Below are 26,291 nucleotides of genomic sequence, written 5' to 3'. Positions count from 1 at the left end.
TAACTGATTACCTAGCACAATGTGTATGCACATTTTAATTTAATTAATTTAATTCAGCTGCCACTGGCTTAGTTTGGCCATTACCCTGTCTGAGGAGCTGGCTTTGCTGGAATGCTCTTCTTACCATCAATTTACTAAGTTGCACCTTGATCACTTTATTTACATACCTTGCACTTTCCATATTGTGAATATACTGCTGCCATAGCAAACTATTCAGTGGATAAATTGGCAGTAGCTTTTCTTTTCCTACAAAACAGAAAAAAAGATTATTAATTTCATTATTGTGATATTTTGCCTCTCCCCTCCTCTGCATGTGCAGTCTCAGATTTTCCTGAGCATCTCTGTTGCTCTTTCAATTGCTTCATATTTCTGCATTACTGCAAAAGTTTCTACTGGGTACTTGCCCACTTGACAGATAACCTTACAGCTTCTTTTAGCTTTCAGGGTGTTTTTTCTTGTTGAATTTTATTATAATTCTTTGTGCTTGCTAGATCCTTAGTTCTCCTTTCTCCAAACCTTCCTGGAGTGTTTTGGTAGGGCATTGAATTCAACACCGGTATTTATTTTAAAATTCAATAGCTTCAACATTTGTCACTGATAATGCTGGCAAAGAAGAAGTTTACTTCTTACATGTAAGGTTTGTTCTTTGTCCTTTTCCTACCATTACAATGATCTTGGATACAATTACTTTAATATTCTGCTTTGATAGTTTAAACTTTTTATCTTAAAAATAATTATCCTTATTCATGACCAGTATTTTACTTTTGCACCCAAACTAAGAAATGTTTGGATAACCTTTCATTGCAATACAACTGGCCTGATACTTTACTTCACAAAGGTAATGCTTCAGGAACAGAAGTCAGTTTTAAGGCTTACATCCTTCTTTCTCCCTCTACCTGATGCAAGCTTTACTGAAGTTTTGGGACTTGCATTGGGCTGCTACTCCTTTTAATTCTCGCACAAAAATCTGGTTGGAAATACTGGCTTCACAGAAACCTAAACCCGCCAGATTTTGCTGATAAGCAGAGCTTGCCTTCATATATTTTGGGAACCTCTGGTATACATACACACTATTTTGTTAAAGCTCATCCCTTCAAATCACTGCACTATTTCCTTATTTTAATCCGAAAGGATCTGTAGCCAGTTGTTGAAAAGTGTACTACTTATTGCCTGCAAAACTCTGTGGCACATTGTCTATGCTCAAATAGCATGTTCGTGCCGTGCCAGATCTGTCAGTGTTTACTGACAGCAAGCTTAAGCTTGATTTGTTTGGTTTGTGGTTGTTATGACATTCTCGCAAGCATGAACTGATGCTGTTCCTTTGGTAATACCGCGAATCCAGACCCTATCACTCCTTTATCCCAGCAATTTGTGTCAACTACAGTAACAGTTTGATACCAGCCCTGTTAATTTGTTACGCAGATCATTCATTTTAGTAGGAAGAGACAGGGCTGGTTGCTAATGGGGGCAAAAAATAGAACGTAAGAATGGTGCTAGTCTTGCAGCTGGCTCAGCTGGAGGGGGAGGCAGTCTAGGAGATTAGGGTTGTGATTAGATGCACAGTGTCTAGTCAGGGGTCAGTAACTAGTAGGGTACCCCCAGGAGTCAATACTGGGTACAAACTGCTCAATATCTTCATTAATGATTTGGATGATTGGGCAGAGGGCACCCTCAGCAAGTTGGTGGTTGATACAAAATGGGAGGAGTGGATGAGACAGCAAAGGGTCATGCTGCCATTCAAAGGGACCTGGCATCCTGGGCCACATGAGGCAAAGCATTGCCTAATGGAGGTGATGTGGATGTGATTCTTCCCCCATATCCAGCACTGGTGAGGCCACACATGCAGTGCAGTGTCCAGTTCTGGGCTCCCTGGCACAAGAGGGACGTGGACATACCAGAAAGAGCCCAGGGAAGAGTCCCAAAATGATTAACGGACTGGAGAATCTCTCCTATGATGACAGGCTGAGAGCAATGGGACTATTTAGGCCAGAGAAGAGAAGGCTCGGGGGGGATCTCATCAGTGTATACAAATACCTGACTGGAGGGTACAAAGAGGGCAGAGCCAGGCTCTTCTCAGTGGTGCCCAGTGCCGGGACAAGAGGCAGCGGGCACAAACTGGAGCACAGGAGGCTCCCTCTGGGCACCAGGCAGCACTGCTGTGCTGTGCGTGATGGAGCCCTGGCACAGGTTGCCCTGAGAGGCTGTGGGGTCTCCTCCTTGGAGACCTTCAAAAGCTGCCTGGAGATGGTCTGGTGGCGCTGCTGGAGCAGGGGTTGGACCAGGTGGCCTCCTTTCCAACCACAACCACTCTGTGAAACTGCAGAGAAGCTGCAGCATGGCGGGGACCCATTCTGTCTATTGTTTTTTCAAGGAGATGAACAATTCTTTTGTTATCTTCAGGTACACACCCCACGCTCCTATTTTTTTAGGCCTCTAGCAGTTTACTTCTTCTGGCCACAGCCCCTGTGGCAGGCAATGGTGATAATACCGGAGCGGATTATGGTGATCACTCATGACATAGGTGCTGAACTTCTGAGAACTGCTTCAAGGATTCCTGTGACACACCAGGAATGCCAGGAGGTCCTGGCATTCAGGAACTGCTTCACTCCGTGCCACCACGCTCTCCTAAATGTCCCCAAACTTGAGCTGGAGATAGCACTGACGATCTGTAGTCTCAGCCCAGTCTCTGGCTCATCTCAAGCCCCTGTGATTGCAGTCCTGACCCATCTCAAGCTCCCTGAGTGCCCCTGTGGTTGCAGTCCTGACACAGCCCCTTCCTTCAGGTCCCACAGCCCAGCTGGACAGATGATGCCGAGTCCTTTTTCCAAGAGAAGTGCCGAGGCATGAGGGGTGAAAGGAAGCATTCCTGGTGGCGTTTAGCCATTCAGCTGGCCTTGCTCCTGACTCACAGAGTGATTTTATGTCTCAAAACCACTGTGCCATGAAGACACTTAAGGCTCTTCACCAGCAAGGAGGTTGTGGTGAGCTGGGGGTCTGCCTCTTCTCACAGGTAACGAGTGATAGGACCAGAGGGAATGGCCTCAAGTTGTGCCAGGGGAGGTTCAGGTTGGCAATGAGGAGACATTTCTGCTCAGAAAGAGCAGGCAGGCACTGGGACGGGGTGCCCAGGGAGGCGGTGGAGTCACCGTCCCTGGGGGTGCTCAAGGAGAGGTTGGACGCGGTGCTTGGGGACATGGTCAGTGGGTGACACCGGCTCTCAGGCTCGGGCTCTGCCGGGCTCCCAGCGCGGCTCCGGGCCCCGCGGGGCCCCGTGGGCGCTGGCCTCGTGTCGGGGCGGTGCCGGCGGGGGAGCCGGGCCGGCAGGAGGCGTCGTGCGGCGGGAGGAGGGCCGAGGCGGCTGCCGGCCCTCCCGGAAACGGCGCCGGCCGGCGGCAGAGCGGCGGCTGCCGCGGGCTGCGTGCGGGGTGGGTGGGCAGGAGGGAGGGAGGCAGGGCCGGGGGGAGGCCGGCCGGCCGGCGGCACGATGGAAGCGGTGCCCCGCGAGGAGAAGCCCAACCCGCTGCGGGATGCCAACCTCTGCTCGCGGCTCTTCTTCTGGTGAGCGCCGCGGAGGGGTTGTGTTTTTGTTATTATTATTCTTTGTTATTTTTGGGGGGGGGCGGGAGGGAAGGAGGGGAGAGGCGGGGATGGGGTCGGCGGTGCCCGTGTGGGTGTTGGGGGGTTACAACAGCGAGAAACGGCGGCCCGGCGGCTGGGCTGCCGGGGAGTGTAAATAGGAAAGGACACGGGAGGGCGCCGGGCTGGGCTGCCGGGGGAGGCACACGGGGACACAGGGCTCCTGGAAACCTCGGAAAGCCGGGAGCAAAACCCTCGCCGAGCCCACGAGCAGGTGCAGGGAAGGTTAGGGGGATGGGAGAAGTCCCAGCTCATCCGTGGCTGAAATATTCCTAGCGCAGATATGTCCTCAAAGGGGGGGAGGGAAAAAAAAAAAAAAAAAGTGGTAATGTGCTTGTGTAGGAATGCCCGAGGTCGGAGCTGTGCCTTAACGCTTTCTTTCTGAGCACCAGGATGCCCGTGCTGGAAACAACCTTGCAAGGAAATCCCGGCCGAGAGGGGAGAGTCCGTGCTAGCCACCTCGCCTTCCTGGGCTGCCTCTGGGCTCCTCGCTCGCCCTTGCTGGGATCTTGCGGTGTTGCTGCCGCTTCTGCCAAAACCAGCCCCGCTAGATGCAAAAAAGGAAGTGGGCTGTGTTCTGCTGCTGCTTCTGTCATCCTAGTTTTACATATATATTTTTAATCGATCGCCACGCACTGCTCAGCACCGAGATCAGAATACTTTAAATGTCTCGCCTCTGAGGCGAGCACCTGACGGGGTTCCCTTTACCCCAGCCACGGATGTGGGTTCTCAGCGTGCAAAGGGCAGGACGAGGTGGAACCCCTTGCACGTGCACGTGGGGTGAGAGGCCTGCTGAAAGTCCAGGGAGGCCACGCTTCGCAGTCTGTGACATGCCTCATTCATCAGGTGGTGGCATAAAACTGCAGGGCTCCTGCTTTGCAAAAAGGGATGAAAGAATGGGAAAAGCTTTAGAAATTGCCCCGTGTGCTCTTTGTCAAGCTTTCAGAGCAGTCTAATTCACAGCAGCAGGTGCTCAAACAGTGCTTGAAGGAGGGCTGTCCGGGATGTAGCAGCAGCCACTGCCATGTGGTTGCTCAGGTGTGCCTGCTCTGCTCTCCAGATCCCAGGCATTGACTGCTTACTGGCAATAAGGACAGAAGGTAGGGCATTGCAGGTAGCTTGGCAAAGCTCCTCCTTTTTTTTCCTTCTTTTTTTTCCCCCCAAAAAAGCTTCAAAAGTGCCATTTTGCCGTTGTAAGGAAGCACCCCCCCTTTTGTTGCCAGCAGTGTAGAAGAAAAGCTAAAATTATTCGGCCTTGCAGGAACAGGATCAAACTCACAGGGGAAGAAAAGAAGTCATGTTTTCATTGAATTATAAAACTTAAGGTAATGAGTGTGTAGGCTGAAGACACATTCTTCTCCCATTGTTCAAAGCTTGTCTTCTTGCTTTTGGGGTTGTGACTTTGACAAGTATGAGCTTGATGAACATTAAATGCTCTAGTAGTACATTCATGGGAAAGAGGAGCATCTGAATTGTGTGTGAATATTGTTATTTTACAGGGCACCCCTTGTGTAATGCTAGTATTCATGTTATAAGAATAAAAAAACATTTATGACAGAAGTATGAAGATGAGGGTAGTTGCAAAATATTCTTGTTTTCCATCTCTCTCAGTGAATTATATATAATAGTATAGATTTCTAAAACACAAATTGTTGTTTTGGATATTGAAGTTATTTGGATATTGAAGTTATTACTATATTTACTGACCTTCAGAGTCACAAGTTCCCATGCTCACCAAACTTCTTGGAGCTCTGGCTGCTAGTTACGTAGTTAGCAGCACTCACTTTTCTGATTTACTTCATCTACGTGATTTATTTTATTGCTGGCTCAGCTTGCTGGTGAGAATTAGGTCTTTGAAGGATTGATAGGAGGATTTGTTTTCTTTCTCAGAGGGACCTAAAATCCAGGCAATTCAGTTCAGCGTTGTTCGTGTTTAGACAGCTATTCTGCTGTTGAAAGCGTTTTGAGATTGAAATGCTTTAGACTTCATACTTTATGAAGTTGAGACTAGCACTTTTCACATCTTTTTTTTTTTCTTTTTTTTTTTTTCTGCTGTGGGTGTTCAGGATTATGAAATTAATAACTGTACAGTAAGGGTATTTCTGTTTTATAACTATAATCCTGTCTTCGAGTTTGCATGTTCATTAGTAGCTAGTGTACTTGTATTCGTGTGTAGTATTTGCTCCCTTGAATTATCAGAGAAGTTCTAGCTGTACAGTAGTTGGATTTTTAGGCTGTCTTTTGTTCAGGCATTGAATCCGCTTCAATATTAAGGTATAAAACATGCTACAACAAGATTTTTGAAAGGCTGGATAAATTTTAGGCCATTAATAATGTGAAAGGGAGAGCAAGCTGGAACACCCCAAAAAGATAATCCAGTGTTTTTGTTCAGAGAAGTAAAAGAAAGCTAAATCCTGTTAAATTTCACATACTTATAATTTATTTTTAACAATTACAGTTAAACGTATTAATAAGAGTAATTATCTGACACAGCCTTGCAGTGACACAACTGAAAACTTCTTCCATGGCTTCTGCACAGCTACAATTCCAAGGAGTAAGTAACTGTTCTAACACCTTTGGGTGTCTGACAGCAGTGCTCTCAGCGTACTGAGGAAGGGCTTTAGGGAAAATGACAAAACATCTAAGGCCTCTTCCCCAGTCTGAGTTGTAGTATAGTGGGAGAAGAAAAAAAAAACACATATCTTTGGTTTTAAGCACGACCAGAGTGTGGTAAGCACAGACAGGGAGGTACCCAGCTTTGTGGTGATGGCTGCACAATGTGTAGCTGTTTGTCTGACCCAATACAGTCGTGCTGAGCACCCCTCTCATACCACTGTGAATAGCTACACGCTTCTCTTAACTTCTTCCTCTGAGAGTCAGGAGGGCCCCGGACTGCTTCAGGTGGGCCTCACCTGTATTTTAGTCCTGGGACTTGGCTCCCTTCAAATGCATATCCTGCCTTACATTGAGATAAATTAGACAAGGAATGTATTGCCTTTCTAGGAAGGTCCAGCTGGGGTCCGGCAATGCTGCTGGTAAAAGAGGTGGGTGCACCTTCTGGTGTCAGTTGCATTGTGTTGCCTGTGAGGATTTTAAGTTCACTGCAGGTAACAAGTGAAAATATCAAGCAGCATCAGGATTTGTGATGTATGTGAAAATCTGCCCTGATATCTGGTGAATTTCCACTCAGAATGCAACAGGTTAATAATTCCTAACAGTTTCCACTTCAGAAAGATCTGAGATAGCTATTCTTTAGTTCATTTATTGGTGGAAGATTTTTTTATTACTTTTAGCAGGACTGTTGTGGTACTGTAGGGAACTCTAAACAAATACGTGAATATCTTCAGTATAGATGAACAGAGAATGCATTTTCAGTAGCCAGAGGGTGAAATCAAACACATTTATCTTTTTTTCCTCCCAGCTGAAAGAAGACTGAGGATCATACATACAACTTTTTATTAAAAAAAGCCTCGTTTGTTCACATGTTAGATACTAAATGATCTGTAGTCACATTTGAATCAGTTTTATGAACTACTGCATCCATTTATGTTTTGCTTGTTGTATTGCAAGATATCTGAATTACAAAGAAAATCCTGTTCGACAATCATAGTTTATGTATAGATTATGTCAACTATGGCAAGTGTGTACACAATATAGGAATGTTGGCATTTGCTATCTGCAGTAAATATCTGTGTTTAGATACACGATTAGATGAACAATTTAAGTATAACAAAGCGCTGAAGCTATTTGCCTTTGAAATGACCTAGGTAAAGCTTGCTGTACCATTTCTGAGAAAATGTCCCTGCTGTAATCCCTGCAAAACAACAAAATTAGGAGCGCACTGTACTGTTGTGTGGCCTTTTTTCTTTTTTTTTTTCCCAAAATGATTTTTTTGCTCAGTTCTAGAAAATTCTTCAACGCCGTAAGAGTGAAGGAGACAGGCAACTCAAAAAGCGTAATCTTTTTTTTTTTTGTATCCGTGTCATCCAACCACTTGTAAGATCAGTGTGACTCATAAGTGATTTTGTTTCTCCCTCTTACCACTACTTGTAAAAAAGGAAGCTAATATAAAAATTGCTGCCATTAGGTTTCATCATTTGATTCATCATTAGGTTTCGTCATTTGCATTTTTCTTTCAGAAACTGAAATCAGAGACCATTATGCTCAACTGTAGGCCTCCTGAGTAACTTCAGGTTCAGGGTTTGATGGATTGCTTGTTTTTTGTTGGTGGTGGTGTTGGTTGCTTTTTGTTCTGTTAAGCACGTACGTACATGCGTATATATAACAGAGCAATGATGGTTTTCAGTTGTATTTTTAAAATGGTTAAGAAATTGCCCATTCCAACTAAATTGCTTCGATAGTTGGTTAATCTGAGGTTAAAAACTTGTTTGGATGACCAATTATTTTCTGCTAAGTTGATGAAGTCTCTTTGTTCGCTCTGTGTAACCACTTAGGCCCTGCTTCAATAAGTAGCTTGTACTTAAATTTATCGTTACAAGGCATAATCCTGAGACCATTTTATCAAATTTTTGGTACATCTGGTGTTCTCCCTTGCATGTGGATGCCAGATTTTGAACCAATATTTTAATAATTTGAATTCGTTGGAGTGTCATAGTTAAAGGTAATACTGCCCTCCGTTCCCTCTTCCCAGGCTGTACAGAAAATAGCAGCCACAGCAAGGCAGTGCGTCCTGTTTTGTTTTTTTCTCTTCTTTTTTCATGTCCCTCACTCTGTTTGTACTTCTTGCCATATGGACTTTCAGGAAGTATGTTACAGTAATCAGATATTTTGTACCTGGCAGTGGAGATGAACAACATGAAAATAGCCTGCAATAAGTGCAATCAAATGCTGTCAGCATCGGTAAGTGGATGTTCAGCAGCTTGGCTGCTTACACTGCGCTGTGAAAAAGCAACCACGCAGAAGACAGCATGAAGCTGAATAGCAAAGGTTAATACAGCCTGGCATTGTAAAGGGTTTTTTGGGATCAACATGACTTTGAATTAATTTAATTGTTTTTCTGTTTTTTTCTATTGCAAGCAGTGAGAAAACCTACTGTTTAAGCTGTAGTAAACAGGGGAGGGAAGTTGTGGCTAAGGCAGTGGTTGAAAACCACCTGAAGAAATACCGGAATTTATTCTTGTGTCTATTTCAATGTAGATGTCTACCTTGGTAAGGGGAAGTGGGAAAAGGCAGTTTATTGAAGAGAATGGGTGAGCATGTGAAACGGTGATAGCGTAGGAAAAGAAATCCCATGGTGCGGTGACATGTGTGATTTCCTGCAAAATAAGACTGAAGACTGTGTGTGTCCTTCTGTCTGTACATCCCACCCAAACAGTGCTCCTCTGGGCTATGAGCAAGCACGTAGGCCTGCTGGAGTCACCTCATGAAGTTGGGTAATGATCAGCACAGAAAGGCACCTGAGGTAAGCTGCAGAGGATAAGTGACATGCGTTTGTAATCAAAAGGTGCCGTGAGGAAACACCATTTTTTTTAACCAAAGAAAAAGGCTCCAAAATGTGTTGTTAAATAGAGAGAAATGCGTGTTCCTGTGGAGCTTAGCAGCTGAAGTAGTGCTTCCAAGCTGCTCAAGAAGGTGAAATCCTGGTGCCGTGGAAGAATTTGGGTAAACAAAGACTCTCCTGTGCAACTCTTGAAAAGTAACTGGACGTTGAGTATAAACAGATGATGCTTGTAATATAATGCACAAATAGGCTTAAGAGGAATGGGGAAAATGCAGTTTGTAAACCACCTCCTTAAGGAATTAGCTGGTGAGAGTACACAGGATGTGGCTTTTACTGGGCACTGTAAAATTACCCAGTTCAACTTCATTTTTTTTTTCCTTTTATTTGTAATTTCAGTCTGAATTGCTTCATCAGAAAAGTAGTCCACTTGGTCCTTCTTCTAACTAGTCCAGTGATGAAGGAAAGGCTTTTGTGAAGCTGGTGAGAGCCAAACCTTAGGCTCGCGCAGCTGAGGGTGCCATAATGTCACGGCGAGCGACTTAGGTGCAACTGTGGGGGGACGGCAAGAGGGGTGTAGGAGCTGAGGGTGCCCCTGTCCTGGCAGTCCCCTCACTGTACCCCCATCAGTACCCCAATTGGGGTGTCAGTAGTGGTGTCCATTGGCAGTGAGGGGATGCAGCCCTGGCTGGTCTGAGAGGGGGCTGAAGACAAGGCTGCGGGTAGGTCGGGCCTGGCTGGTAGGTCAGGCGCTGTGGTTAGTTTAGTCTACCTGCCAGTAGTGTATATCTTCCGTGGCTGAAAGGGCATGCTTTTGGGACGCTAGCAAACCTAATTTAGAAGCATTTAGGAAGTTTATTTCATGTATCAGGCAGAGTAGCGTGACTATTGCATAACGAGCCTGCCATTGGGACAGCAGGGCCTGATGCTCTGCCGTGCTGTGGTGGTGAGGAAGCTCGATACCTCCCCACAGAGTCTCACTTCTCTTACTCTGGTAAGAAAACTATTTCTTAGCTTTTTTCTTGCAGACCCTGTGGAGTCTTTCCCAAGTACTGGTGTGGTTGTTCCAATTACAGCTGGTAAAAAAAATTGCGCTTTCCTGAACAACCACGTAAACTGTGGCTGGTTGACGGCGTTGTAATGTTACAGGGCGTGTAATGTCAGGGCCCAGGAGCAGGAGGATGCAGGAAGCGAATGTTTATGTTACGGTCTTTGTCGGTTCCGAAATGGATGGCTTTATATTTTTATCGGTGCCCAAGGTACTGCTGTAGAGGAGGAAGGCTTTCTGGGGTCAGAGCAGTGAGTTACTGCTTTGCAGTTGGCCGTCTCTTGGGTTTGCACCAGGTTGCCAAGTGGGTTTTATTTTCCTTTTTTTTTCAATCTGTGTGCCTGGTGACATCAGCATCCTGGCAGTCACCGGGCCTAACTCTGGGCTTCTTTCCAGGCTGGTGTCTTTGATCAGCTAATCGTCTTGATAGAACAGAGGCATTCCCTGCAGAACAAAAGGTACTCAGGATTCTTCCAAGTGTTCCCGCTTGCTTGCGTAGTTTATGCTAGCAAAAATTTGGGCTGTGCTCTTTGAAAGGCATCGTGTGCACGCCGTGTTTCAAAAGAGTGGCTAGAAGGAGGTGCTGCTTGGCTGATATATCAGAACCAAATTATTATTCCAAATATTTAGCAAACAGGAAAGTACCCATTGAAACTGAAGATGATGACTAAACACACCTATTTTTGTTCAAGTTGAATAAGCTGAATAGGGAAATGTGAGGCTAAGGTGCAAATTCTTCCTACCCACCACATGGCATCTTTCTTCAGGCCAGACATGAGTAGTGAGCCTGTTTGGGATGAAGGGAGTAGTTTGCATCGCTGTCTATACATTCCCTCCCTTTTTCTAAGTTGTCTTAATATTTGTGGGTTTGTTTTTTTTTTTTATTTTTATTAAAGAATAATGTAGCTTGTGTACTTCCTTTGTTCATGACAGATTCTACTTTTCTGCAGGCCTTTCCCTCTCCTCTTTGAAGAGATCAGTGTTAGATGGTATCTTTTTGGGCAGAACAGATACACCACTATAGTGAGCGGTCTTCCCTTTATGGCTACGTCGGACTGTTAAGGTTGCAGGGATATTCTTTATGTTGGCAATTGCCTTCTATTTCCGACTTCCTTTAACAGTCCTCTTACAGCACTCCTTAATTTAACTGAGCCTTCGGGCAAGGAAAGAGCCCATTTCGTTTTCCTGTTAGGAACGTGTGACTTGAGTAACCACGGGCTGTGTGAAAAAAATGGGCTCAGTGCTCTCGGCATAGGGAATTCCACGTGGTGCAATCTGCCCTCGTGTGTTGCTTCCCGATGGAAATTCTTCCTTTAATGACTGCAAATGAATGTCAAGTCTCATGTCTGAAAGTACTTGAAGTTCAGGAGGCATCAGTGAAAAACTTGAGCTGTGCTTGCCATACCAAGAATATGGGGTGGGTAAATAGAAGACCTCATTCTTGGGCTGAAAGCTCTTCAAGCACTAAACATAATTTGAAAAGAAAAAATGTTTTAACTGTCTTCCAAAGATCTTCAAGTATAGTCTACAGTAACACAACAAACCTTTTTAGCAAGACCTCAGAAAGATCAATACTTTGTGGGAGAGAGCAAGCAAATGTAATCAACGGTATATGTCACAGATGTATAGGGAACTTACATTGCTCAAAAACTATTTATAAACGATTCTGGTAGATATTCCAGTACATAACTTTATTTGCATGTTAGAAGAAGGAAGTGTACGTAGCTGTTGCTTACTTGATCAGATGAAGAGTGATGGTTGCTTTAGGTTTCTGCAAGATTTTGAGTATTTTTCCAATCTGTTTGAAGGCAGTCATACTAGTGAAAGTAATACCATCATCCCTCTGTTAATTATGAGGCTTTGGGGAAGTAAAGTTTTAATTGAGGTTGGTGTAAGAATCAAAGCAAGACCACAAAGGACAAGACTATGACTTACCCTGCTGCGTCTGTCCAACATCTAAAGTAATGTTTAAGTGTGTCAGTGTTGGCTGCGTGCTTGGTGCTCCACTGGACAGAAACTCTTTTAGAGATGTTTAATTAATTAATTTACTTATTATAGTATACTTTTTTTTTTCCCCTAATCTCACCATAACTTGTGGGCTTCCGGGTCTTTGCCATGTTGTCCAAAAAATTAAATGAGTCACAAAATGAATTACCATGGGTTTCTGCACAGTCTGGGTTGGTTTCCGTAGCCTTTTTAGATGTTAAAATTGATGTTACGGGGCAACATATGATTGTTTTCAGGATTATAGTTTTGACTAATGGAAAGATGTAAGAAGCCCTGAATCTGTGGTACTTCTAAGTGGAACTAAGAGTCTTAAAAAATTGAGATTTTGGCAGTTTTTACCCTCCACTGTTATCTCCATCTGCTACTTAATTTGGAAATTAAGTCTCATAGTACATACATGAATGTGGACCAAGTAGAGTTGGGTGACAGGAGGGACTTGTTACAAACCATATGTGCTCAGAGGAGGTATGGGTACCATCAGTAAGTTTTTTGGAGAGTTTAAGGCTGAAGGATGAGCTAGGTTCCTCTGGCAATCCTGTAGCCTTGAGACTGTTGTGTTTCATCCGTCACTTCTCAGGTGGGGTCAGTCTTTCTGTGCTCTTTCTGTGTTTTCCTGCAAGTGCAGCCTCATCATGGGACTGATGCTAAAGGAGCTGGGGAAGGTTACATGCTCCCTAACCTATTCTGCCAGAAAGCAGCCCTCTGGCTTGTTCAGGGAGTGCGCTGGAGCTGGTGTTGATGCTGCAAGAGGAGGAACACTTGGTATCAGCCACAGGAGCTGGCAGAAATCTGCACAGGTTTCCCGTGGCTGTTCTTTAGAGAAGTTGTGGCGGTGATTTGGGCCCTGATGCTGTGCTGGCCATACAGTCCAAGCAGCAGACTTGCCTGACAAGGACCTTCTATTCTTCATCGTACATTTAACATGCGCTGAGGACTTAGCAGCTCTCACATGATACGGATCTTCAGTACTCCTTCCAAGAGTTCAAAAAGGGCTGTTAAGCATCAAAGATGGTACTTTAGGGATAGATTTAATCCTTGGATGAGTCACACAAATGCTGTGCGCTGACATGCTCAGTAGCGAAGGAGAAATATTATTGATCCCATCTGTCTCGTAGTCGTGCCATGGGGCCTGTGAGAAAGGTTGTTGTGACACTTCTGCCTTGGAAGAAACTCTCTGGCCCCCTCTTCTAGCATTCATCCTTCCTCACCACCCTGTCTGACACTAAACAACAAACTTCTCATAAGCCAGCGTACAACATTAAGTTGGAGCATGCCCGAGCAAGAAATGCAAAGCTAGTTGATGAGTATTCATAACCACTGTTGTGGTTGGGAATAAATAAATAAATGCCCTTGTTGTAAACCATCACAGCCTTGAATTCTCACATGCACGCCTTCCAGAAAATAATACACTTCATGCAGTGCGCCAGGTGCTCTTCTAAAAACCGTGTTGGTGAAGTAGGGAAATAATGAGGCATCAGAAACTGAACTTTGACAGGCAATCGACACCAGACATACACCTTGTCACGAGTGCAAGAAATGTTTTTTCCTCAAACAGGTCCATCCCTGACCTCTTGGTTCTGTTTGTGTTTGCCAACCTGGCAAATAGTTCAAGGGAACAAACATGAGAGCTAAAATTCACACTTTTCCAGGAAACTAAATATCACATATTCAGAAATACAAGCTAAGTGTCAAACTGCAGTTTTTCTAGCTTCCCTGTTCCCTCTCAGGCATGAATGTTTCATAGATGTCACTCGCTTTTGCTCCATCTTATGGGTGATGTTGCTTTTGTTCTTTCTGTCATGCATCTCCTGGATGCCTGGGAGTAAAGTGCTGTGGGGTCTGAACAACTTTAGGACCTTGCTTGGGGATGACTTTTTAGGGTTTGTGAAGACAAATGAGGTAAAATGTGAGGATGTTGAGGGATGCTCGAGAAGGGTAAAAGAATGAAATTAACATGTAAAGAAATTGCTGTTGTGGTCTGCTGATCAGTTTGTTAATAATCTGCATTTAAACAGGTGGTTGAATCCCTTATTTATTATTGGCCACAAACGGAAACTTGAAGAAGATGATATGTATAAAGTGCTGCCAGAAGATTCCTCGGAGAAGCTGGGAGAGGAGTTGCAGTGGTAAGGAGTCATTGTTCTATTTCACTGTATTTCAGGTGGGGAAGGTGAGGTTTTATTCGTGTTCTAAAATTTGAAGAGGCTGTTGTAAAGTTTAACAAGGTCTATTGTTAAAAATGCTGGAGAGTTAGGAGTAGTATTTAGAGGTGATACCATGGAAGTGTTTTCATTTCTTTACATACATAACGAAGGGACATTAGAGTATTCCTATTATTATCATTTGTAATTTGTCTGGCACTTTGCAGAATGCTTGAAAAAGATGATTTTTTATCAGCTGTTATTGCTCTAATCCTTAATAAATGAATCCAAGCCTTCTGGTCTGTGGAAGAATAGCTATGAAAACTTTAAAAAACACTCTTCATAAAAGTGAGGAAAAATATTCTCGTTTTGGAGAACAAACTGAACTGAGAACTGTGTACGCTTTCTATATGTGTACATAAACATATGTCTGTTGAGGATACACCACTTTTTGACAGAGTGGATAAAATGCCTTGGACGTCATGTACATCTAAAAGCATGCTTCTAGGGAGTGTTTTTATTTTATAATAAAATACCCTTTTTATTTTATAATAAAATACCCTTTCTTAGACTGCTTACCGGTTCATGTCATCATGGACCCAAAAGGCTCTCTTTCTTTTCTACTAACAGTGAAATATCTCCCAAGAATAGTAAATTATGTAAATTATCTTGAACCTTGCCTCTTGAGAGAGGTTTTTTGGTCATCAAACAATCTTTTGTTAAATACCATTAGAAGAAGAGATCTCTTGTAGTGAAGAGGGTGGCCTTTATATTAATAAAAACGTGGCCTTGCCCGTGTGCTGAAGGATGTAGAACAAATCAACTTTCCTAATGGTTTGGTTGAGACAAGAGAATGCTCCTAAGGAGTAAAGAGAGTCCAGAAACTAAAGGTTATGACCAGTTCTGACATCACCCTGCTGTGGCTGAGGTGGCTGAAGAAAGAGGGATAATGACCAACTCATAGGAATACTGCTTTTAACATCTTTCTAGCAGGAGATCTTTGCCAAACTCCAAGGACGTGTCGTGAAGCGGTTCAGGGAGTTCACTGTAGAGGAAGGCGAACACTTTCCAGTGATTCTTACAGTAAAAGCACACACTTTCCATGAGGCAGGAAGCGGTAGAAAACACAGCATGCCGAAAATATTTTGTTCTTTTTTATTCCTTAGTGCGCTTGGCCAAGAAGCAAAGAATATAATTTCATAAATAGCCACTGAAGGAAGCAGCCTTTTTTCTTTGGCCAGCAAACAGAACCTACGCAGATTCAGTTCTGATTGTGAAGGATTTAGACAATAGCTATAATCCTTCTAACAAAAAAAAGAGAGTAAAAATGAATCAGTTATGTTTCCTTATCTGTACTGCATGCTTCAAACTTGTGTGTGGGGTTGCAAAATAAGAAGTTTGGCTTTCATGCCTTAGACTTATTTCAGCCCTCAAGCTAGCAAGGTCAGAGAGCCTGGCAGAAAATACTTAGCCTCCAGGAACAAGGGGGGACGTCTTGTCTGACAACAGCGTGCTTTAAGAAGTCTGCTTAGGTTCTGGTTATTCTTGTTCATATGTAACTGAGCAGTCGTGCTTGTTATTCCTGTCTTTGATTTTAATGTGAACAGATTGTGTCCTACTTGTGGGTAGGCACACGGTAACACAAAGGCCTCTGCCACTCCGCTGTTGTAATCCTTGCTTTCAGAGAGCCGTGGGGAGTGTGAAGTGAGGGAGCTGCTACAGATGGCTCCTCTTGCTCTGGTGCCTCATCTGCTCAGCCTCCTGGAAGCACGTGGTGGAGATGAGGAAGGGTCAGACACGAGGAAGGGTTGTGCACCACAACCATTCCAGCTTATAGAGCTTATAGCAAGAACCTATGGTACTCCGTGCTGCCCCTGTTCAGCCCTTAGTCTGGAGATCATACGATGACAGGCTCTTAATGAAGGTGACAGGCTGCTTGAGCTGAGAGGAGAACAAAGAAAGAAAGGGTTCATCAGCTGCAAACATGTCAAAGGCAGTAGTAGTCAACAGTGGCAAATTGTTTGCAATTATAGGAGAACAAATAGGCCTGTTATACGAAGTGCAATGTGTTTATGTGGACGAGGAAACACGACTACCTGTTATCTTGTTAATTTCTTAAGGAATGTGGAGTATAAAGGTGATCATGGCAGTCTTGCTGCAAGTCTGAAACTGTTTTATTCCAGGTAATTGCCTTACGGTTTTACTTCTGTCCTCCAGCATGTTTGCCTTTTATTTGTCAGGTACTGGGATAAAGAGGTGCAAAAAGCAAAAAAGAGAGGAAAAACACCCCATTTAACAAAAGCGATAATTCTTTGTTACTGGAAATCCTATTTAGTTTTTGGAATTTTCACAATGATTGAGGTAAGTGGTGTAAAATGCGACACAACACATTTCTTAGCTAACAGTGATGTGCAATTTGGCCTCTCGAGATTGTGTGATTCATAGCAGTGATTTCACACTGGGCTGTTCGGAGAATCCGTACTCTCTCTCAAAAATACTCTCTTTTCTAAGAGCTGCAGCTCTTTGAAACTGAAAAAGTGAGTTGTAACTGCAGGATTACGGACTTGGAACAGAGAACCGATTTCAGTGCAATACTTCTGAGACATGACAAGCCATCCGACCTGCTTTGTAATGCTTGGCTGGATTTTATGTTGAGTGGGATGATGTCCTGTAGAAGAAGTTGTCCTTTTTTTTTGCTGTGCGTAAGTGGTTGTAAAGGACGCGCTACGTCATCTTTAAAAACGCTACTGTGGTATATATTCATGTAGCTTTAATAGCATCAAAGTTTTTATTGGTAATCGAGAGAGTTCATTTTAAAGATTCATCCAAATTTTGATGTGGAACATTTTTGTTCTGGATATCATGTTCATAAAACTTGGCCTGATGTTTCAGAGCTTAAAAAAGACCAAATAATACGGGGTGTGACTTGCAGCAGGAACTTGACTCTTATTTGCCCAGGCACCAGGTTGGGTAGCATGTTACGATATGAAATTGCTTACACTTTTTTCCTTTCTTTCTCTTTTAGGAAACCCTCAAAATAGTTCAACCAATACTTTTGGGAAAAATTATTAATTATTTTGAAAACTACGATGAGGCGGCTTTGAAATTTGCGTATTGCTACGCAGGTGCTCTGTCTGTGTGCACACTTATTCTGGCTATAATGCACCACCTATACTTCTATCATGTACAGCGGGCTGGCATGAAGCTGAGGGTAGCTATGTGTCATATGATTTATCGGAAGGTAAGCAAACATTTGGCATTTGATGGCTATTTTGTTTGAGATGGAAGGCTAAAAATATGTTTGTTGTATTCATTCCTGCAATTCCACTGAAATTACTCATTTGTAGAAACGTAAGGCGTGTGAGTATACATTGATCTTAAATGAACCCGTGTGCTTTTTTTGCTCCTTCTTCATGAATACCGTGTCTGAATGACCACTTCAGTCCTCGTAGTGAAGGTGGTAAGTTATCCTGGCCCTAAAGCCTGGGAGGAGCTGCTGATTTTCACCTGCTGGAGCAGCAGGAGGTGGCCAGCCTAGGGCAGAAGGACCAGGAGGTGCTGGATCCTGCCTGCCACCTGCTGAGCCCTCAGGTGTCTTCCCCAGGAAGGACTTTGTGCTTGGCTGTCACCATCTGCTTTGGCACTCTTAATTGCCAGGGAATTGCTTCTCTGTTTGATCTTCTCCCCCTTGCGATCAGTGGTGTGATTCATTTACATTCTGCAGTGCTGCCGAGTTTATGAACTGCCTGCTCGGCAGGTCAGGGGGATTTCTCCCTCTCTGGGTGCTTGGGATCTGTTCGGTGAGCTGCAGGACTGCTGCTGCCCCCTCCAGGCTGCAGGGGATGCTTCTTCACAGGCACCCAAGCCGCTGAGGCTGTCTCCACTTCTAAGCAAGCAGTCCCTGCTGGGGATGCTGGAAGGGAACATGTCCCGTCTTCCAGCTTCAGTGCTGCTGGGATAGTGACCTGCCAGTGCTTGCCTCAGCACAGAAGTTTAAGTAAAGGATCAGGAGTGTAAACCTTATTTAGAATGTAAAAAAAATCATGTTATTTTAGCCACTGAACGTAGGTGCAGTCCACCTAAGACTGCTGCTGCAGGTCTCACGTCAAGTTTCTGAGCAAAGCAGTAAAGTGGGGACGGTAAAAACGGCCCCACTGGAAGTGGCGATTGTTTTTCATGCACATACTTATTCTCCTCCCTCTTCTGCTACCTTGGAAATTATCCTCTGGGAACTCGGCTCTAAGATGGCACACTGCTTTCTTGTACATAAACATATCTCTAAGGTATTAATTTACTAAACTGATTATCGCAGCACGGTTTGAAATTCATGCAATCCGTACATAGTGGCGTTGGTTGTTGCAGTGTTGGTATTGGCTGAGAAGCCCAGAAGCTTGGAAAAGAAGTGTTCGTAACGTGCACCCTTATTTCGAGGGATGTGACTAAATGGAAAATTAATCTCCCCTCATCTTGTAAATGTTTACTCCTGAGGGTGAAGGCTGAGGTCGGGCAGAACATTGATAAACCTTACTAATAACACTGATAAACCTTTCTAATAACACTGATAAACCTTACTAATCAGCTGTCTTCATTATCTGAGGTTTAGAGATAGGTCATACGTTGTCTTTATCCTCCTATATGCTTTTGAAAAAATCTGGATGCTAATTTACCAGCACTTCTGTGGTGACCATTAATTGCTGTAGTGAATAGAACATCGGATTTGTGAGGATGAGTGGGTTGGATGAGAGGGTACAGAACCTTGATACAGAACCTCAGATGCTGGTCATTCTTAACTTTAAACCCTTTTTTGGTTCCTAGAAAGTTAAAATCTTATCTTGTTTGCAAACAGCCCGTATTCAAACTGCGAGATATTTTGTCATCACTAAGAAACAGTGGTGATGCACATGGGAAGAGATGCAAATGGGATCTGTTGCATGGCTCAATTCTGTTTTAAAACCAAAGGCTGTGTATGCAAGGCTGCTTACTTTTTTGAAGAGTGAAATTGTGCAAGTTCTTCCAGGTTCAGAATAAACACTGAAGCAGTTTAAGCCGCGAGGTAGTTGAGACAGGAAGCAAGCAGAAGGGTGTCAGGAGTGATTTGACTGAATAGTTACAGTATTCTTTTGCATGTTCACTTTTTCCCCTATTCCTGTGCTTTTGAATTAACAACGTGGGGCAGGGAGAGATTAAAACACTGAGATGAGAGCGCAGAAAGCAAAGAATGGTTAAAACATTGAAATTGGGCCTGCACAGTTTTATCTGAAAGAAATAATAGAGTTTAAACTAAGACATAAAGAGTACAAACATCTCTCATTAGTTCATATAATTAAAGCCTGTTGTGTTTGAGAAAGGTTGCTTGCTGGGAAAGACATCCGTATGTCAAATCTATGGGCAGAAAATGAAGCAGATCTTTATGTTGAAACCAGAAAATTGGCAAACATAGAAGAAAACGTAAATTCAATTTACAGCTGCTTTTTAAAAAAGTATTAGCTTTAATTAATCTTCAGTTGTAGTTGTCTTCCTTACGTTCAGCGTGCATTTGGAAGTGTCATGATCAAAGCCTTATTTTAAGCCATGAGTAGTGGAAAGGGTAAGTAGAAGTGTGCCACGAAAGAAAGCAAGATGTTTTTGAGGCGTGAACTATCCCTGTTCCAGGAAGATGCGAAGCACATTTTGTTTGGTATTTCACTGTGCTGCAAAACTGTGTTTTCTTAGTGGCAGGTATGGAAGGAAGCAGGCAGCGATCTGCATCTTTGAGCTATCTCAGTTTGGATCTCTGCAGAAACGCCCTGACTGCATGTTTATAGATAAGATGTTTGGGGGGATATTGTTAAATCATATGCTATTTTGTACTGATTAACCTACTTATCAGCCTGTGAAACTAATTAATATTTATTTATTATTGTGGCCTTTAATAACTTAATTTAATAAAATCCAGAAATCATAGGATTTTACAAGAGCTATGAACAAGGGAAATGCTTATGCTTTGTGAAGGGACTTTAACTGATTTACAAAAACAGAAGACAGCTTGCGGTGTTATTAAGGAGTGGTCAGGAATTTCACTTAAAACAGAATTATTTGACTGGCCAAACATTGTCCTGATTTTAATTTGGTCTTCAGGTTGAGTTTTCTGTTCTCATTTTGTGCTGTGGTTCATAATGCGGGTGCGAGAGCAATGTAAACGAAAAGTTACAAGCTTTTTTTTTTAGTTTTAACAACTTGCTGTGTTGGTATTTTCCCACTTTTAATCACTTCAGAGAAAGCGAAGATGGTGTTTTTTATGGCATTTGAGTTCTTGAAGTCCTTGTCTAGGCTTTTTTTACGTGCTCTTCTTCAGGACTTTATTCAGAATGTGAACCAAACCAACACATGATCTAAGGTTTTTCGATGGTGCCCAGATGCTCTCAGGCAAAACCTTTTTGCCCGAGAGTTGTATTTGGGTATTGAGTCTTCTAAATATCAGTGTGCTGTGCTGTATATATAAGCCGTGACAATTTGAGACTGTTTTGATTTTTTTTAGGCACTGCGTCTCAGTAACGTAGCTATGGCAAAAACTACCACTGGCCAAATAGTAAATCTTCTGTCAAATGACGTGAACAAATTTGATCAGGTAAGAATTTTTACAGATCTTTCCAGGGGGCTGGAACTGAAGAAGTTGTGGGTGAGCTTTTGTCTACAGCTGATGATAGGTGTTTCTTATGAACATTTCTTGTTGTTTCTCAAATATCGTAGGAAAAGAAACACTCACTTAAAACATTCCTTTCTGCCCTTCTAATCCTTTCCTGCTGTTTTCCTGAGCTCAGAGATATGTGGTGTGCATAGATACAAGAAGATCAGTGTGGTAATTTCCTTACTTTCTGGAGGTTAGGCATCTCCTTGCAGACTGTACATCTGTCAATCTGGTTCAAAATTTTCACCAGGTCTTCTGAGTGAATGCCTTAGTACCTGCTGCAGGCAAAGATGCTTTCTCAACTTCATGTTACTAGGATTTAATGTTTTAGCTAAGACCGAAAGCTGATTTTTGCTTCTTATGTGTTTGCCTAGGTAACAATTTTCTTGCACTTCCTGTGGGCTGGACCAATTCAAGCTGTAGCAGTAACTGTGCTTCTCTGGATGGAAATAGGCCCATCGTGTCTCGCAGGAATGGCAGTTCTGATTATTCTTCTTCCTGTACAAACCTGCATCGGGAGGCTTTTTTCTTCCCTAAGGTAAGGTTGCTTGTGTTGGATTGTAGGTATTTTCTGGCCTGGGTTTGAAAATGTGCCTGCTGGGTTGGCTGAGGACTAGATGAAGTTGTTGTACAGCTCTGAGATCAGCTCCCATTTGGTGAGGTCTTGTCCTTTGCCTTTTATTTTCATCAATGTTTTTCATAGTTACTAATGTGAAATTTCTGAACTCCTGTGTAGGGATTTGAAGTGGACTTTACTCCAGAGATGCTGAAAATACCTGGCACTTCTTACACATCCATTGTATTAAAGAACTGGGCTCTTTCTGTAGCTGCCTTGTAGCTTTTTAGCATCCACCTTGCAGATTTTTGGCGTGGAATTGCATAACTCCTTGAATTTTGCCTTCCTGCACTGATGCTTAAGGAGCGGCTACTGCAAAGGCAACATGTCAGTCCTGCCTTAAGTTTGACTTACTGAGATATAGGAGTTGCAGCAGAAAACTCTGAAAGTTTTGTGTTTAACGATCTTGCTCTCTCCTCCAAGAAAAAGATGCAGAGAGGAAAAAGGGGAAGGAACTGAGAGAAAGGAAGAACAGAATTACGGCAATGTTTTTGATGCCAGCTATGAGGTTTCTAGCTATAAGGTTCGAGATTGTGGATGTATAAAATGAGCCTGCAGTAGTTTTCCATTGTCAGGCAAATTTAATTTATTTTTCTATAACTTCTTCTTAAAAAATGACTTAACTCAGGTTGGAATATTGAATTATCTTCAATGTTCTGGCTTCCTAAATTTCCTTCTCTTGTATAATTAATCATGTTCTACTTGCATCCTGACTTTTCTAAAGTCTTTTGCATCTAAATGGAAATATTTTTATGTTCCTTTACCAGGTACTCATATGCTTTGTAGTTTTATGCATCTTTGTTGCTTTTCTGTTCAGGGTGAGTCGGTTTCTTCTAGCTTTTCAGATCAGTAAAACTTCTTAGTGAGTTACTGTAAGGTGATTTTTGTTTGTTCGTTTGTTTTCAAGTTGTATTTTAAGACAGGTTTTCCAGAAGTATTGAGACTGGCATTGTCATTGCATGGCTAGGTATGAAGAGAGAACTGAGAATTACAAAATTAGACCAACTCACAGATTTCCCTCTGTTTGTAATCACTTCAATTATTATGCTCACATGCTATTTCTCAAATAATGAGTCATTTGGTGTTCTCCATCAAATTCTTATTTTTTATGATAAAACCTGTTTGTAAAACACTTTCAATATATTCTTACATATGCATTTTCACTGTATATGTGCTGTGTGTGCATATGTATAAAGCTACTTCACTTTTTTTTGTTTTGTTTTAATTTTAATGTCAACAGTTAAAATACTTTGCACCTAAATAGTGCCTTATCAGTGGTGTTCAAAGTGCTCTTCCAAAGTGGTAAGCGTTATTATCCCCATTTTACAGATGGGAAACTGAGGCACAAAGAGATTAAGGGACTTGTCCAGGGTCAAACAACAAGTGGCAAAAATCTCTTCTATAAGGTATGTATTCCAAAAGTTAGCCAGTGGCATTGTAACATTCTTTGGGATGTTTCCCATTTATTTACAGCCACTTTATTGGATGCAGAGCAAGGGAAATAATTTGTTAACTTGGTATGCATTTGCTTGCATATGTGTGCACAGATCTTTTTGAAACACGAATGCCCAGTGAGCAAAAGGAGTTAATTGAAAAACTGAAGTGGATTCCAGCTTTGTAATGATTTGTATGTTCACATGACACTTGCTGGGAATCTGCATGGTTTTAAGGAAATCATTCTATGAAGAAGTGATTTAAGGATTAAAGCTTTTGCTAAAATCCAGGCACACTCAGCATGGCAGCTAATCTGTGCTGTTATTCAGCAATGCACTTGTGACCTGGTATTATAAACCCATGTCCACACCAGTTTATGATACAGATGCTTCTCCCATTAGCTGTAGGAGTTTGTAGAAATAGATTGAGTATCCTGCAGAATGGTATACTCTGTGTGATACAGTATTCCTTATACCTCCACAAATACTAGATGTTGTACAAAATGCACATGACATGCTATATTATTTGAGAAATAGTACAAGTATTGGATTGAAGACCCTTTTTTTTTTTTTAATATATTCAGAAGAACTCAACTCTTATTAAAGTGCTTTGCCATGCAATTGCAATGTTCTCATTTAAAGCTCTTTATTTTTTTTAAGGAAAAATACGTGGAACAGTCATGTCAAACATCAGAAGAGGAGAAAAAGAACTTAGAAAAGATGCTCTAGTTCCATGCCAGTAAGGTTGGTTAGGGTAACCGATCTTCCTCAGTCATAGCAAGACACCTTGATTACATTAGGACTAATTCCCATTATTTCATATCAGTTTTCTTATGCAAATATTTCTTAATATTTTATTTAGCCATCCCAACGTTTATAGATCAGTGGTGCTGAGAAGTTAGAATTTCAGGGGACTGTTTATCGTTTTAAACTTTCTTCTGATGTGCTTTGATTGTGGCTATTTTTTCCAGAGCACCAGAAAAACCTCATGGGTGTCAAATGAAACTGACAAAACCAAGCAAGCCATTCTAAAGAGCTTTTTAATTTTTTCTTTTTGGTCTCCAAGTTTCATTAGATACAAATAATTTAATAGAAAAAAATGAGTTTTATTAAAAAGAAAAAAAGCTTGTGATAGCTCATTATGTGCTAAGTATGTTTATCTACGTGAATGAATTCAGAATTGTATTATGGCTTATTAGCATGGTTTATGCATTTATTACATGGCTTCTAACTTTCAATGCTTTTTCCTAATTAATGCTGTGACTTTGTTATTTAATTATATTATAGTTTATCGGTGCAAACATAATGTGAGGCTAGAATAGATATATTGAATTCAGCATTAATTACAATTAACACTTAAATACTATTTCTTTACTTAACAAATCTAGATAGGTTTTTGTTTCTTCTAAATTATAGCTCATGCTCTAAGTAGTCTTTACTTCAAGCAGAATTAACCTTAAAAAGATACAAGCCAAGGCTAATTTCTTTAACTAAATCAAGATAGTCTTTTGAGAATGCTTGAAATTTGAAAATGATAATGTTAAAAAATATATTTTTTCAATTTTTCATTTAGTTCTAAATTTAGTATTTGGCAGTTATATTATTGTGTCTTTTAATACAAAAATACATTGATTAAGGAAGACCACGTGTTGCTGCACACTGACATAGTATTCTGAATATGAATCAAGTAACAGTTCCCTGAGGATAGAGAATGCCAGGAATACTGATAGACATACTAAATCTGTCTGCTGTGTGTCATCTGTAAGATACTGTTTTAGGAAGCTTCTTTAACGGAATTGTGGTTATGTGAACCTTCTAGAAATAAGAGCAAAAACTTAATTAAATGAGCATATTATATGATTATAACTAGTCTCTCTTCTTTTGAGAATCTGAGAATTTTTGCTTTCTGCTATTTACAGAAGCAAGACAGCTGCGTTTACAGATGTCAGGATTAGAACCATGAATGAAGTCATAAGTGGCATGAAGATAATAAAGATGTATGCTTGGGAAAAATCGTTTGCGGAACTTGTGAGTGGTTTGAGAAGGTAATCCTGGAAAAATAAAGCTTGGTATATGATCTATATCTGTTTACATTTTACGTGCCAATAAATGCATTATTCTGTGCTGTGGAAAGAAGTTTCCTTGAACTTTTTTGGCTTTTTAAACTTTTTTTTGGCTTTTTAAACTTTATATAGTGAGGGTGAAGGAATGAAAATACATCCTAAGGGACAGAAGAAAAGGGAACTTCCGTTCCTAAGGGAAGAAGAAAAAATACTTTGATATTTATAAAATGTGTTTTTTAGTGTTTCCTTTTACATTTGTGTTTAAGAAATGCAACTGATAAATAAGATGGTTATAGTTGAAGATCCTCACAGTCCTCTAAACAAATGGAAAGGAACCAATAAGCAGACTTCTCTCTTCTGAGAAATACGTGGAATCTGACTTCATGTCCTACATGAATAGCATCCTCAGATACTACTCCACTTTCTGCATTTTGAAGTATTGCTCAAACCATCTGGAAAGGGTGGAGGGCAGAATGAAAGCAGCTCAGAAATTCTCGAGTTGTTCAGCTGGCAAGGCCAACTGGCTCTGGAGTCATTTCATTCTAGAGATCTGTCAGAATCTGGATCAAAGCTACTCATAAACTTGTTTTTCAACACTTCTTATTCTTTTCCTTGACAGGAGTTCAGGTGTGTATTTCCCATCACTTAGTTTTCATGTTAAGTCTGTCTCCGACACACGAGCTGCTATCCTGCCTTAGATTCTCTGATTTCATTTATTTATTATTAATTTGTTTGGGGTTCAGTTTTTTAATTTGATTTTTTTTATCCTTTACATACATGTGCAGGTTTGCAGACTTGTTAACATTCACTGAGACGTTTCCTCCCACGCACAGAATGCTCTTTCTTCTTCTTCAGTATATCTAGGATCCTGTGCTGAGTGAATACTCTTGATTGCTTGAAGGCTTCCCTGTCTTGCATGGAGCCAGAGAGTGTATTTGTTTATTGAAAGCTACCTCAGTGGGAGTATTCACCTTATGAAATTCAGTGTCTCATTAGGATTAGAGGTTTCCTATTTAATGATGGAGAGAAATGAGCTCTACCAAAGCACATCTTGAGCCGTCTTTTGTTTCTTTCAGTGGCAAACTGTTAGAAGTCTTCAATTCATCCACATGATTATTGCTCAGTACTTCCACAGTGGCCCTTGGTAGTTGTTAAGATGACATCTGAACTCCTCTGCTGTTGTTTTTTTCCCTGAGGCTGTCTGTATTGGTTTCCTTTGATA

At 41.8% G+C, this 26,291-nt stretch overlaps 1 protein-coding gene across 3 annotated transcripts in view; it reads left to right on the top strand.

Moving 5' to 3' along the window:
- Nucleotides 1-3,401: 3,401 nt before the first annotated feature.
- Nucleotides 3,402-26,291, top strand: part of ABCC4 (ATP binding cassette subfamily C member 4 (PEL blood group)) — a 148,160-nt gene continuing 125,270 nt past the window's right edge. The window contains exons 1-7 of one of the 3 annotated variants that reach the window (XM_068677069.1): nucleotides 3,402-3,558; nucleotides 14,165-14,275; nucleotides 16,531-16,651; nucleotides 17,316-17,531; nucleotides 20,808-20,897; nucleotides 21,332-21,495; nucleotides 24,926-25,051. In XM_068677069.1, the coding sequence (XP_068533170.1) occupies nucleotides 3,485-3,558; nucleotides 14,165-14,275; nucleotides 16,531-16,651; nucleotides 17,316-17,531; nucleotides 20,808-20,897; nucleotides 21,332-21,495; nucleotides 24,926-25,051 (902 nt within the window). In that variant the 5' untranslated portion in view covers nucleotides 3,402-3,484. Of the gene's footprint in view, nucleotides 3,559-14,164; nucleotides 14,276-16,410; nucleotides 16,474-16,530; nucleotides 16,652-17,315; nucleotides 17,532-20,807; nucleotides 20,898-21,331; nucleotides 21,496-24,925; nucleotides 25,052-26,291 lie in introns of those variants that run through there. The other 2 variants (XM_068677076.1, XM_068677086.1) reach the window with 2 other exon arrangements.

Source organism: Anas acuta, chromosome 1 (genome assembly GCF_963932015.1).
Source record: "Anas acuta chromosome 1, bAnaAcu1.1, whole genome shotgun sequence".
Classification (NCBI taxonomy): domain Eukaryota; kingdom Metazoa; phylum Chordata; class Aves; order Anseriformes; family Anatidae; genus Anas; species Anas acuta.
Note: the sequence above shows the minus strand (reverse complement) of the source record. Positions and strands in the feature narration are given on the sequence as shown.